This window comes from Canis lupus, chromosome 9 (assembly GCF_003254725.2).
Source record: "Canis lupus dingo isolate Sandy chromosome 9, ASM325472v2, whole genome shotgun sequence".
Lineage (NCBI taxonomy): Eukaryota > Metazoa > Chordata > Mammalia > Carnivora > Canidae > Canis > Canis lupus.
In genome coordinates this window covers 47,576,926-47,590,664 of record NC_064251.1, presented here as the reverse complement: position 1 = coordinate 47,590,664, position 13,739 = coordinate 47,576,926, and the positions used below count along the sequence as shown (strand labels likewise).

The following is a 13,739-nucleotide window of genomic DNA, read 5'->3' as shown; positions in this document are numbered from 1 at the left end:
GAAACATTTTTTTTCTTTAATGTTTCTCTTTCCTTTTTTTCTTTTTTTTTTGTGTGTCAGTTTTAGGATTGCAGAAAAATTATTATTATTATTGTTTTTTTAAAGATTTTATTTATTTATTCATGAGAGACACACAGAGAGAGAGGCAGAGACTCAGAAGAGGGAGAAGCAGGCTCCATGCAGGGAGCCTGATGTGGGACTCAATCCCAGGACTCCAGGATCATGCCCTGGGCCGAAGGCAGGTGCTAAACTGGTGAGCCACACCCAGGGATCCCCAGGTTTGCAGAAAAATTAAGCAGAAAGTACAAAGAGTTCCCGTGTACTCCCTCAACTCCCCTCTCAGTTTTTCCTGTCATTAACATCTTGCATTAATGTAATACATTCGTTTTAATTGATGAGCCAGTATAGATATGTTATCACTAGCTAAAGTTGCTAGTTTACATTAGGGTTCACTTTTATTGATTTGTTCATTCTGTGGATTTGAACAGTTCTAATGACATGCATCCATCATTACAGTATCATGCAGGGTAGTTTCACCATCCTAAAAATTCCCCATGCTCTATCCTTCACCTATTCATCCCTCCTCACTCCTCTCAACCTCTAGCATTCTTAATTTTTACTGTCTCGGTAGTTTTGCCTTTTCCTGAATGTCATATAGTTGGAACTATATAGTATGCAGCCTTTTCAGATTAGCTTGTTTCACTTAGTAATTGCATTTAGGGTTATTTTTGTGATTTGATAGCTCTTTTTATTGTTGAGTAATATTCCATTGTGTGGATGTACCATAATTTCTCTGTTCCTCTAAATAAAAATGCTGTAAATGTTTGTGTGTGGTTTTTGTGTGGACATAAGTTTTCATCTGATTTGGATAAATACTAAGTGTGATTGCTGGATTGTATGATAAGAGTGTATGTAGTTTTGGAAGAAACTGCCAAACTGTCTTCCAAAGTGGCTGTACCATTTTGCATTCCCACAGGCAGTGGATGAGAGTTCCTGTTGCCTGTATCCTCATCAGCATTTAGTGTCCTCAGTGTTCTGGATTTTGGTCATTCTATAATGATGTAGTGTTATCTCATTTTAACTCATTTTTAACATATGATATGGAACATCTTTTCATGTGCTTATTTGCCATCTTTGTATCTTCTTTGGTGAGGTGTCTGTTTTGATCGTTTGCCTATCTTTAAATTGTTTTGTTTGGTTATTTATTTATATATTTTTAAAGATTTTATTTATTTATTCATTAGAGACAGAGAGGCAGAGACATAGGCTGAGGGAGAAGCAGGTTCCCTGTGGGGAGCCTGATGAAGGACTGGATCCCAGAACCCAGGGATCACGGCCTGAGCCAAAGGCAGACGCTCAACCACTGAACCTCCCAGGCATGCCTGTTTTTGTTTTGCTTTTAAGGTTTTATTTATTTATTTGACATAGAAAGAGCACAAGCAGGGGAAGTAGCAGGCAGAGGGAGAGGGAGAAGCAGGCTCCTTGCTAAACAAGGAGCCTGATGTGGGCCTCCATCCCAGGACCCTGGGATCATAGCCTGAGCTGAAGGCAGATGCTTAACTGGCTGAGGCATCCAGGTGCCCCAGGTTGGTTTTTTGTTTTTTTTTTAATTGAGTTTTAAGAGTGTATTTTTAATACCAGTCCTTTATTAGATACGTGTTTTGTGAATATTTTTCTGTATCTTTTCATTTTCTTAGCACAGAACAAAAGTTTAATTTTTTTTAAAAGATTTTATTTATTTATTCATGAAGGACAGAGAGAGAGAGAGAAAGAGAGAGAGAGAGGCAGAGACACAGGCAGAGGGAGGGAGAAGCCTGCTCCATGCAGGAAGCCCGATGTGGCACTCGATCCCCGGTCTCCAGGATCATGCCCTGGGCTGAAGATGGCGCTAAACCACTGAGTCAACCAGACTGCCCAAAAGTTTTTAATTTTAATGAAATCCAGCTTTCCAGCGCTTTCTTTTGTGGATTTTGCTTTTGGTGTAATATCTAAGAACTCCCCACCAAGCCCACAGTTACCTAGATTTCCCCTGTGTTATCTTCTAGGAGTTGTATAGTTTTACATTTTATGTTTAGGTCTATGATCCATTTTGAGTTACATATTATGAAAGGTGTAAGGTCTGTGCATAGATTTATTGTTTTGCATGTGAGTATCCAGTTCTTTCAGCACCGCTTGTTGAAAAGATCATCTTTTCTCCATTGAATTGCCTTTCCTCCTTTTCCAAAGATCAGCTCGCTGTATTTGTGTGGTTCTGGGCTTTCCATTGATCTGTTTGTCTGTTCTTTGGCCAGTACCACATTATCTTGGTTGCAGTAGCTTTATAATAAGTCTTGAAGTTGGGTAATTTGGTCTTTTGACCATGTTTTTCTTTGTCAGTTTTGTGTAGGCTCTTCTGGATCTTTTGCCTTTCCATATAAACTTTAGAATTTTTTTGTTGTTATCTACAAACCTGTTGATTTTATTTTATTTTTTTTTTAAGATTTATTTATTTATTCATGAGAGACACAGATTGAGAGGAGAGGCAGAGACACAGGCAGAGGGAGAAGCAGGCTTCTCGCAGGGAGCCTGATGTGGGACTCAATCCCGGATCCGGGGATCACTACCTGAGCCAAAGGCAGGCGCCCAACCGCTGAGCCACCCAGGCGTCCCAAATCTGTTGGTTTTATTTATTTATTTATTTGTTTGTTTGTTTGTTTTTAAAGATTTTATTTATTTATTCATGGCAGAGAGAGCGAGAGAGAGAGAGAAGTAGGCTCCATGCAGGGAACCCAATGTGGGACTCGATCCCGGGTCTCCAGGATCACACCCCAGGCTGAAGGTGACGCTAAACCGCTGAGCCACTGGGGCTGTCCCAAATCTGTTGATTTTAAAGTAGTATCTTATTGTAGTTTTGATTTGCATTTCCCTAAAAACTAATCATACTGAGCTACCTTTTTGGGCTATTTGGAGAAATGTTTATTTAAGTCCTTTGCCCAGGGGATCCCTGGGTGGTGCAGCAGTTTGGCGCCTGCCTTTGGCCCAGGGCGTGATCCTGGAGACCCGGGATCGAATCCCACATCGGGCTCCCGGTGCATGGACCCTGCTTCTCCCTCTGCCTATGTCTCTGCCTCTCTCTCTCTCTCTCTCTCTGTGACTATCATAAATAAATTAATTAATTAATTAAAAAAAAAATCCTTTGCCCATTTTTTCTTTTTTTTTCATTTTTTTTCTTAAATTGAAAAAAAATTAATTGTAAAATATACATAAAATGAAATTTATCATCTTACCCATTTTACATTTACATTGTTGTGCAACAGATCTCCAGAACTCTCTTCGTCTTGCAAAACTAAAACTTTTTTTTTAAAATTTTTTATTGGTGTTCAATTTACTAACATACAGAATAACCCCCAGTGCCCGTCACCCATTCACTCCCACCCCCCGCCCTCCTCCCCTTCTACCACCCCTAGTTCGTTTCCCAGAGTTAGCAGTCTTTACGTTCTGTCTCCCTTTCTGATATTTCCCACACATTTCTTCTCCCTTCCCTTATTTTCCCTTTCACTATTATTTATATTCCCCAAATGAATGAGAACATATAATAAAACTAAAACTTTAAACCCATTACTTAGGCAACTCTCCATTTTCCCGTCCCTCCCAACTACTGACAACTACCCTTTTAGGTTCTGTCTCTGAATTTGTCTACTTTAGGTACTCAGTGTAAGTGGAATCATATAGTATTTGTCTTTTTGTGGCTTATTTCACTTAGCATTATATCTTTAAGGTCCATCCATGTTGCAGCTTGTGTCAGAATTTCTTCCTTAAGACTGAAGAGCACTTAGTTGTATATATATACCGTATTTTGTCATTTTATCTGTTAGTGCACACTTCTACCTTTTGACCATTGTGAATAATACTGCCATGAATGTGAGTGTACAAAAATCTCCTTAAGACTCTGCTTTCAGAGATTGGATGGCTCAGTGGTTGGGCATCTGCCTTTGGCTCAGGTTGTGATTCCCAGGGTCCTGGGATTGAGTCCCACATCAGCTCCCCACAGGGAGCCTGCTTCTCCTTCTCCCTATGTCTTTGCTTCTCTCTGTGTGTCTCTCATGAATAAACAAGTAATATTAAAAAAGAAAAATAAAAAGACCCTGCTTTCAATTCTTTTGATAATATACCCAGAGGTGGAATTGCAGGATCATATTGCTAGATTCTATTTTCAGTTCTTTGAGGAGCCACCCTACTGGCAACTGCATCATTTTGTATTCCCAACAACAGCACACAAGGATTTCGGTATCTCCACATCCTTGTCCTTGTGCATTATTTTCTGTTTTCTTTTTTAAAGATTTAATTGATTGATTGATTGATTGATTGATTGCGGGGGGGGGGGGGGTGTTAAGCACAAGCCAGGGATTGAGGCAGAGTGAGAAGCAGACTCCCCTTGAAGGAGGGAGCCTGATGACGGGGGCTCGATCCAGGACCCCTGTGATCATGACCTGAGTGAAGGCAGACGCTTAATTGACTGAGCCACTTAAGCACCCCTTGTTTTGTTTTGTTATTTTATTTTATTTTATTTTATTTATTTTATTTTATTTTATTTTATTTATTTATTTATTTATTTTTTTTATGTGTGTGTGTTTTGTTTTTTTAAACAGTACTCAACCTAGCTGGTCTGAAGTGGTATGGCATGGTGATGTGGCCTGCATTCCTTAATAAGTAGTGATACTTTCGTGTGCTTGTTGCCCATCTGAATATCATCTCTGGAGAAATGTGTATTCAGATCCTTTGCATATTTAAAATTGGGTTGTCTTTTATGTTGTTGAGATGTAAGAATTCTTTATTCCTACCCTTTTCAGATATGTGATTTGCAAATATTTTCTTCTGTGCATTGTCTTTTCACTTTCTTGATGGTGTCTTTTGATGCACTAAAGCTTTAAATTTTGATAAAGTCCAATTTAACTGTTTTTTCTTTTGTTGCTTGTGTTTGGTGTCATAGCTATGAAACTATTGCCAAATTCGAGTTAAGAAGACTTGTCCCCTCCCCCCCCCAAAAAAAAGACTTGTCCCTGTGTTTTCTTCTAAGAGGCTTTTTTTTTTTTTTATTTATTTAAATTCGGTTTGCCAATGTATAACACCCAATGCTCATCTCATCATGTTAAGAGTTTTTTTGTTTAAGATTTATTTATTTTAGAGAGAGAGTGTGAATGAGTTTTGAGGGAAGGGCAGTGGGAAAGAATCTTCAAGCAACTCCTGGCTGAGCACAGAGCCTGATGCAGGGCTCTATCTCACAACCCATGAGATCATGACCTGAACTAAAGCCAAGAATTGGACATTTAACTGACTGAATCACCCAGGTGCCCCTCTTCCAAGAGTTTTTATTGTTATAGCTCTGATATTTAGATCTTTGATCCATTTTTCATTAATTTTTGTATATGACGTGAAATAGGGGTCCAACTTCATTCTTTTGTGTTCTTTCCCCATTGACTAGTCTTGGGAATCCTTGTTGAAAATCAGTTGGTGTCTGGATTTATTTCTGAATTCTCAGTTCTCTTCCATAGATCCATATGTCTACCCTTATGCCAGCACCACATTGTTTTAATTACTGTAGATTTGTGGTAAATTTTGAAATCAGGATACATGAGTTTTCCACCTTTGTTCTTTTTCAAGATTATTTTGGCTGTTCGGGGTTTCTTATAATTCCATATGGATTTTAGGATAAGCATTTTCATTTCTGCAAAAAGTCATTGGGATTTTCATAAGAATTACATTGACTGTGTAGTTGCCTTACAGAGTATTTACACAGGTGTTTTTAATTTATTTAGGTCTTCTTTAATTTCTTTCAGACATGTTTATAATTTTCAGTGTTTAAGTTTTACACTTCCTTGGTTAAACTTATTCCTAAGTATGTTATTCTTTTTGATGCTATTGTAAATGGAATTATTTTCTTAATTTCTTTTAAGGATTGTTTATTACTAATGTGTAGAAATATAACTGATTTTTGAGCATTGATCATAATGTCTTACAACTTCACTGAATTCCCTCAGTGGCTTTTTGCCATTCTGATTAAATCAGCGTATTTTTCTTTCATAGACCTCTGACCTAAATTAGTACTCCTTTCAAGCTCTTTTCCTCTGTCCCTCTTTTTCTGTCTCCCTTTTATCCTAGTTGTCTATTAACATCACTTTCTCTATTTTCTGTCTCCAGTCATTCAATGAATCTAAAAACTCGGTGAGAGCATGCCTTGTGTACAGTACTTTGCTAGGTGCTATGAGTCATGAATACGTGATATGGTTTCTGCTCTGAAAAATACATTAAAAAGACAAGTGAGGTGTGTAGACAGTGATACAAATTAGATGTCATAAAATGTGATGCAATTGATTAGATGTACCATTATTTTCTGGACCACTAAGAAAGAATATGTGATTCTTATAAGTGGGACATAATGGTAGATATTGATTGTAAGTTCTGTTTGATTTCAAAAATGTTAAGATTTGAAAAAAATCATTGTAGAATCAACAAAATACAGTCTAAAATCAAGTGAGTAGTATAGCCCGAGATTAGTATAGATTGAAGGAATATTAAAAATAGCCCCCATTAGGGGTGCCTGTCTGGCTCAGTTCATTGAGCATGTTGATCTTGGGATTGTAAGTTTACGCCTCACATTGGGTGTAGTAGAGATTACTTAAAAAAATCTCAAAAAACAAGAAACAAACCAAAAAATAGCCCACATTTAACAGTATGTCAGATATTCTGTTAAACTGTATGTATTATATGAATTTTTATTCATTTTAGAAGCCATATGTTTATAAATATCTTCTAATAAATATCTACCTAGTAAGTGGCAGGACCAGGTTCAAACTTAGGCAGTTGACCTTAGAATGAGTAGCTTTAACCATGTTAGCTGAATAGAAGGTGTGAGATTTTTTTCCTTTTTTTTTTTTTTTTAAGATGTAAGTTTTAAAGAATGAGTTACTGGGGAGAGAGAGAAGTTAGTATTCTAGATGCATTTTAAAACAGAAGAAAAGGGGGGAAATGTATATGAATTTGGGAGAAAGGTTTTTGACATCTTTCCCCCTTTGCTTAGTGTTTCTCTTTCGCCTTTTGACTTTCTCCCTTTCTTTTACTTCTTTTCCTTGTTAGTCGGTTGTAAAACAGACTTGAAATATTTATTTGCTGAATTCATTGGATAGTAATTCATATTTCCCTTTCTCAGCAGAGTCAGTATGAAATAGTGAAAACCTGAACTCAGGAACCAGACAGACCTAGGTTTATATAATGGTATATCCAGGATTTGGCTTGGAGACCTTGTAGGACATGTTATGTTGTTAGATAATAGTCTTTCTGCGCTCTTATTTCCTCATCTCTAAAATGGGAATAATAGGGATCCCTGGGTGGCGCAGCGGTTTGGCGCCTGCCTTTGGCCCAGGGCGCGATCCTGGAGACCCCGGATCGAATCCCACGTTGGGCTCCCGGTGCATGGAGCCTGCTTCTCCCCCTGCCTGTGCCTCTGCCTCTCTCTCTCTCTCTCTCTGTGTGACTATCATAAATAAATAAAAAATTAAAAAAAAAAAAAAAATAAAATGGGAATAATAATGCCTATGGGGCAGTGTTCTTAGGTTTAGAGGTAAAAAATCTGTGAAGTGATGGTCACTTTTCTCGTTATGCTTAATGATGTTGTCATTGTTATATATAATTTTTTGAACAATACCTAGTGAGTTGAACATTTCTTTCTCTAAAACCAAAATGTAGTTGGATTTTATATTTTATGAGGCTCTTTATTCTCTTCTCCCTCTTGTGAGTACTTGGCTTTTAGAGTACTTCTCCATGTAAGATAGAGTACTGCTCCAGGAAAGATCTCTTATGTAATTGCCATGGCTTCTACTGTGGATAGCATTCTGATATTCTTTTTTTTTTTTTTAAGATTTTTATTTATTCATGAGAATACACAGAGAGGAGAGAGAGAGAGAGAGGCAGAGACACAGGCAGAGGGAGAAGCAGGCTCCATGCAAGGAGCCTGACGTGGGACTCGATCCCGGGTCTCCAGGATCAGGCCCTGGGCCCAAGGCAACACCAAACCGCTGAGCCACCCGGGCTGCCCGCATTCTGATATTCTTATTGGAATTCCTCACAGCCTGGGAGAGATACTAAGGTTTTCTATGTCAGTTGACTCAGGCTAGAGTCAGGAAAAGAATTGGTTGACTTGATGTCTCTGGCCTCTTTCTGCAGAGGAGGAAGCTTGATGCTGTCTATTACTATATGCGCAGTTTAGCTGCCAGCAACCCTATCCTGACTGCCAAGGAGAGTCTCATGAGCTTGTTTGAGGAGACCAAACGAAAGGTGAGTGGGGATGCAGGCAGATTCATTTCTTTGTAAAAGAATGTGTTTCTCAGTGCTTCTGTGTCCTCAGGGGAATGACATATAATGTCCTCAAGGAGTCCCATTGGGCTATGTTGATGGAGCCAGTCAGCCCCTATGTAGAACCAAACTCATCTTTAGGAGGGTTCTCCAGGGCCCTTGGATGTACATCTAGATTATGGAATTAATAACTTCTATGAGTCAAAGAAGATAATACTTTGCTACTTAGGGACTATAGCAAAGTCTTTACTTTTTATAGCCCCTGGGCAATAAACTCACATGAGGTGACTGCCTGTTTTTATTAGCTGAATCCCAGGAGAGTCTGAGCTTATGTGTTTGTATATTGTACAGGCAGAACAGATGGAAAAAAAGCAACATGAGGAATTGGAACTGAGCCCTGACCAGTGGCGGAAAGGAAAGAAGTCTACTTTCCGGCATGTGGGAGATGACACCACTCGCTTAGAGATCTGGATCCATCCATCACATCCCCGGTCCTCCCAGGGCACTGAATCTGGGAAGGATTCTGAGCAGGAGAATGGGCTGGGCAGCCTGAGCCCAAGTGATGTAAGTTCCTGAGGGTGATATAATGAGCAAGACTAGCTAAGTAATCATAGGTGCCCTAGTACATGCAACTGCGTGGAGTTGCAGTGAGGCACTCCATTAAAGGGAAGTGCCATTTCCCATTAAAGGAAAGGTAAATCGCTTCACGCTTTCTGAAGACACTTCATCTTTATTATGTGCTTCCCTCTCTTACCACTATGTGGCACTGTAGAATTTGGTAAAACTGGTTTTTCTAAAGGAAGATTTACTGAGATAAAGTATGAGAATTTTTTGCTGCTTTGGGTTTGGAGTCACCAATATGATGCTTTAGGATTCTGTTGGGATTATATGAAGCTAGGAGGAGAGAGCATAGTAGGAAAACTGCAAATGGCTGGTTCATTGTCCCTTGAAAGTAAAAATCACAGTGGAGTAGGTGGTGAGGTCAGAGGGGACCACATCTTGAAGGGTCATGCAGTAAACAATTTGACCTTTATCCTGAAGGTAGTAGGGAACTGTTGAATGCTTTAAGTAAGGAAGTAACTTGTCAGATACACATTTTAGAAATACAACTTTGGCTGCTTTGTGAAAAATGTAGAGAAGGATAAAACTAGAAATAAGAGTATAAGAGATGCTACAATAATCCAAGTGTGATGTGAAAAGGACCTAAACTGGGGAACAGCTTTGGAGATGGAGAGAAATGAACAAATATGAGGTAGAATCCAAAGAACTTGATTGGACGTGAGGGGGCTCAAGGACAAGAGGAAGTCAGAAGTAACATCTACTGAGGTGTTTCTGGGTTGGAAACTGGGTGAATGCTGGTCTATTCTTGAGATAGAGAATAGAGGTAGAATTGAATCGGTTTTAGGAGAAAAATGAATTTAGTTTTGGACATGTTGGAATTTCTATAGGACATTGAAGAGAGTTTTTTTTTTTAAATATTTTATTTATTTATTCATGAGAGACACAGAGAGAGATACAGACACAGGCAGAGGGAGAAGCAGGCTCCCTGTGGGGAGCCCAATGTGGGACTCGATCCCCGTCCCTGAAGAGAGGTTTAAAGGCTAACATCTGAAGCTGGGGAGAGCATTGTAGTTAGAGATGAAGATATTTGAAGGCATCCTCTTACAGATGGAATTGAAGTCATTACAGTTGATTTAGTCACTTGAGAAAAAAAACAACAATCTCTTAGATCTTCAACTAAGAGAGGAGATAGATGGCAGGGAGAGGTCCTTGCAGAGGATTGGAAGGGAGTAGAATTTGGAGCACAAGTGCAGGATTAGCTTGAATGTGGGTGAGAGATCCCTCTTTCTTATGCTTGAGGGAAAGAAGGAACAGGTAATAGGGAGTCTGGTAAGTTTGTGGGTGTTGTAGGAGGAAGATGAGGGAGGACGTTTTTGATGTTTTCTTTTTGAAATTGGAGATGTAGTGGTCTGCTAAGAATGAATCAAAGGTGGTGGGATAGGAGGACTTCTTTTTTGGGATTTAATTTAAAATTTCCATTTCTCTGGGGTTCCAGGGTGGCTCAGTTGGTTGATACCTGACTCCTGGTTTCAGCTCAGGTCATGATCTCAGGGTTGTGGGACCGAGCCTTGAGTTGGGCTCTATGTTCACCATGGAGTCTGCTTGTCTCTCTCCTCTGCTCTGCCCCCTATTCTCTCACTTTCTTTCTAAAATAAATACATAAAATCTTAAATAAATTTTCCATTTTTTTCTTAGTATTTAACTGTTTTCTGCATGATTTACAAGCAAGTAGTCATTATTTATAAATGAAACATCCAATATGCCATGTGCCATGGTTTGCATGGGTGCTTCAGAGGAGTTGCCACTATGGTAGACTCTCTCACTGCTGCCCTCTTCTAGTTTGGATATTACAGTCCCAAATAGGAAGCCTATTTGAATTACAGAAAAATTGTTCTATTGGGTTAGCTCCACTGTCTGCCTTTAGAGTGAAAGCAGCAGGGGTACCTGGGTGTCTCAGTCAGTTGAATGTTGACTCTTGGTTCTGGCTCAGGTCATGATCTCAGGGCCTGTACCGGGCTTCATGGTCAGCAGAGAATCTGCTTGATTCCTTCCCTCTGCCCTTCCCTGTCTTCTTGCATCTGTTTGTCTCTCAAATAAATCTTTTAAATAAATTTTTAAAAATAAATAAAGTGAAAGTAACAATTTGAGAAAGCATTTATTTATTTATTTTAATTTATTTTAAAGATTTTATTTATTTATTCATGAGACACACACACACACACACACAGAGGCAGAGAGACCCAGGCGAGGGAGAAGCAGGCTCCGTGCAGGGAGCCTGACGTGGGACTTGATCCCGGGTTTCCAGGATCACACCCTGGACTGAAGGGAGCGCTAAACTGCTGAGCCACCCGCGCTTCCCTGAGAAAGCATTTAATAGCTTTCTTTGACCTGACCTCAAGGTTGGGCAGTATCCTTCATAAGGGTTAAGGTTATGACTAATATTCTATAGATCTCTCTCTTCCACTAGGTATATCATTGATTTTTAAGTAATGTGTTTATAAGTTTGTGTTTTTATTCTTACTTTAAGCATCTCAGAGAAGGCATTTTCAGCATATGGGCTGTCATTAGATCTATTAACTTGTATTAATTATTTTATTTTTAATCATACAAATAATAATATAGATGTATTTTTGGTAGAAATTTCAAACAATTAGAGATATATACAGAGTAAAGTGGTCATTTCTTTTTAAAACTATTTTGTGAAACTTTGTTTTTAGCCTAATCATCATCCACCCAGTGGCCCCTATAGCTTGCTTTTTAATTTTTATTTATGTATTTTTTAAAAAGATTTCTTATTTATTTATTTGAAATAGAGAAAGAGAGAGCATGAGCAAGAGCAGTGGGGAGGGGCAGAAGGAGAGAAGGAGAGGCAGAAGTAGACTCTCCACTGAGCAGGGAGCCCAACTCGGGGCTTGATCCCAGGACCCTAAGATCATACCAAATTCAAAGGCATACACTTAACCAACTGAGCCACCCAGGTGCCTAGTTTGCTTTTTTATTTTTATTTTTATTTTTTAAGATTTATTTATTTATTTATTCATGAGAAACACAGAGAGAGAGAGAGAGGCAGAGACACAGGCAGAGGGAGAAGCAGGCTCCATGCAAGGAGCCCAATGTGGGACTCGATCCCGGGTCTCCAGGATCACACCCTGGGCTGCAGGCGGCGCTAAACCCCTGTGCCACCGGGGCTGCCCTAATTTGCTTTTTTAAATTATCAATTGGACATGCAGTCAGTTCTGTTCTAATGTTATAATGTAACACATACAGTCCTAAAAATCACTGTGCTATGTAAAATTGCACAGAAAAAAAGCCACAGAGCTTGTAAGCAAGATGTGGTTAGGGGCACAACACTCAAAAATATCCTCAGTGACATATTTTTTTTAAAAAAAGATATGAACCTAGTAAAACTGTGCAGTTTTATACATGTCCATTGGTTAAGAAATGCATAAATACGGTTTTGAAGAAGAAATGAACTTTGTCTATAGAAGTGGACTTTAGAAGGATTGCAGCTTGAGTTGCTACTGTGAAGTGGCGAAAGGAGGGTTTTTTGACATTGGATGGGTAGGTGTAACACCAGATATGGATAAGTGTGGTTTCGAATGAGTTCACCTGGTGAACTGCAGTAGCTAGTAGATATTTGGAGAGAGTGTGTGTTTTCTTTTCTTTTTTTTTTTTTTTTTTTTTTTATGATAGTCACAGAGAGAGGGAGAGAGAGAGGCAGAGACATAGGCAGAGGGAGAAGCAGGCTCCATGCACCAGGAGCCTGATGTGGGATTCGATCCCGGGTCTCCAGGATCGCGCCCTGGGCCAAAGGCAGGCGCCAAACCGCTGCGCCACCCAGGGATCCCGAGTGTGTGTTTTCTATTCCTTTGTAGCTCAGTTCAGCAAAGTGCAGCTTTCTGTGTTCACTCAGTGTTTCTCATGAACAAAATCACACATAAGGAGATGCAAAATTTGTGTTATGCTCAAATTGTTCCTCAGTATATTTATGGCAATAGTACAAATACATATTTTCAAAGCAAAGATTAGCAGAACTGTCTGTATTTCCACTTGGCTAAGAATATCTTTTCTTGGTGTGTTTTTAGTATTACTGAATAATACTTCATTATAAAGGTATATGTTATTTGTTTATCTTATCTGTTTGATTATTTGCTGTGTATGCCTCTTCATTTTAGTGGTCTTTTTTTGGGTGATTAGCCTTACTAGGAATTGCTCCTTTGACAATTCCTAGAGAGTCTCTACCACAAACTACTAAAATTTATATCCATGAATAAGGAACAGAAAGTTTGGCTTCAGGTAATTGTTGTAATGATAGGAGAGTCCCAACTAGTTTGTTTTCTCTCTGCCAAGCACAAGCTTTGGATCTCTCTCTGAATGGCTACAGGAGGTTAGCTTGTGGGTTGTTGGTTTTCAGCCTTGAGATGTGGTTTGGACTGAACGTACTACCTGGGGAGGGACTGCCAACCTCAACTGTAAGTGGCATCCTTTTAAACTAATTGAGACTTATATTTAAACTCTATCCCTGCCAGCTAGGCTACTCAAATTCAATGTCACTAGGATCACAAGCATTCTTTATTTAGTGGATGTGCCTTCTGCTATGCCTCGGCTGTCTTTGGAAATCAGAAAAGAATTGCTGCTTAACAAATGACTTTTTGCAGATAGTTAATTAAGGGATTATAGCATCAGAAACAGTTTTCATGGGGCACCTGGGTGGCTTAGTCGGTTAAGTGGCTGCCTTCAGCTCAGGTGATAATTTCAGGGTCCTGAGATGGCATCCCCCTGGTCAGGCTCTCTGCTCCGCAGGGAGTCTCCACTCTCTCCCTCCAGCCCCCACCCCCAGGGTGCCCTAT

The 13,739-nt window shown here is 39.4% G+C and overlaps 1 protein-coding gene across 9 annotated transcripts in view; it reads left to right on the top strand.

Annotated features, from left to right (window-relative positions):
- SMG6 (SMG6 nonsense mediated mRNA decay factor) overlaps positions 1-13,739 on the top strand; it is a 242,729-nt gene that overhangs the window by 13,162 nt on the left and 215,828 nt on the right. For all 9 annotated transcript variants that reach the window (XR_003147065.3, XR_003147064.3, XM_025476105.3 and 6 more), the window contains 2 exons: positions 8,200-8,310; positions 8,680-8,892. Coding sequence is in view for 7 of the 9 variants with exons in the window: in XM_025476105.3 (XP_025331890.1) it covers positions 8,200-8,310; positions 8,680-8,892 (324 nt within the window). In the remaining 2 variants the exon portion in view is untranslated. The remainder of the gene's footprint in view (positions 1-8,199; positions 8,311-8,679; positions 8,893-13,739) is intronic.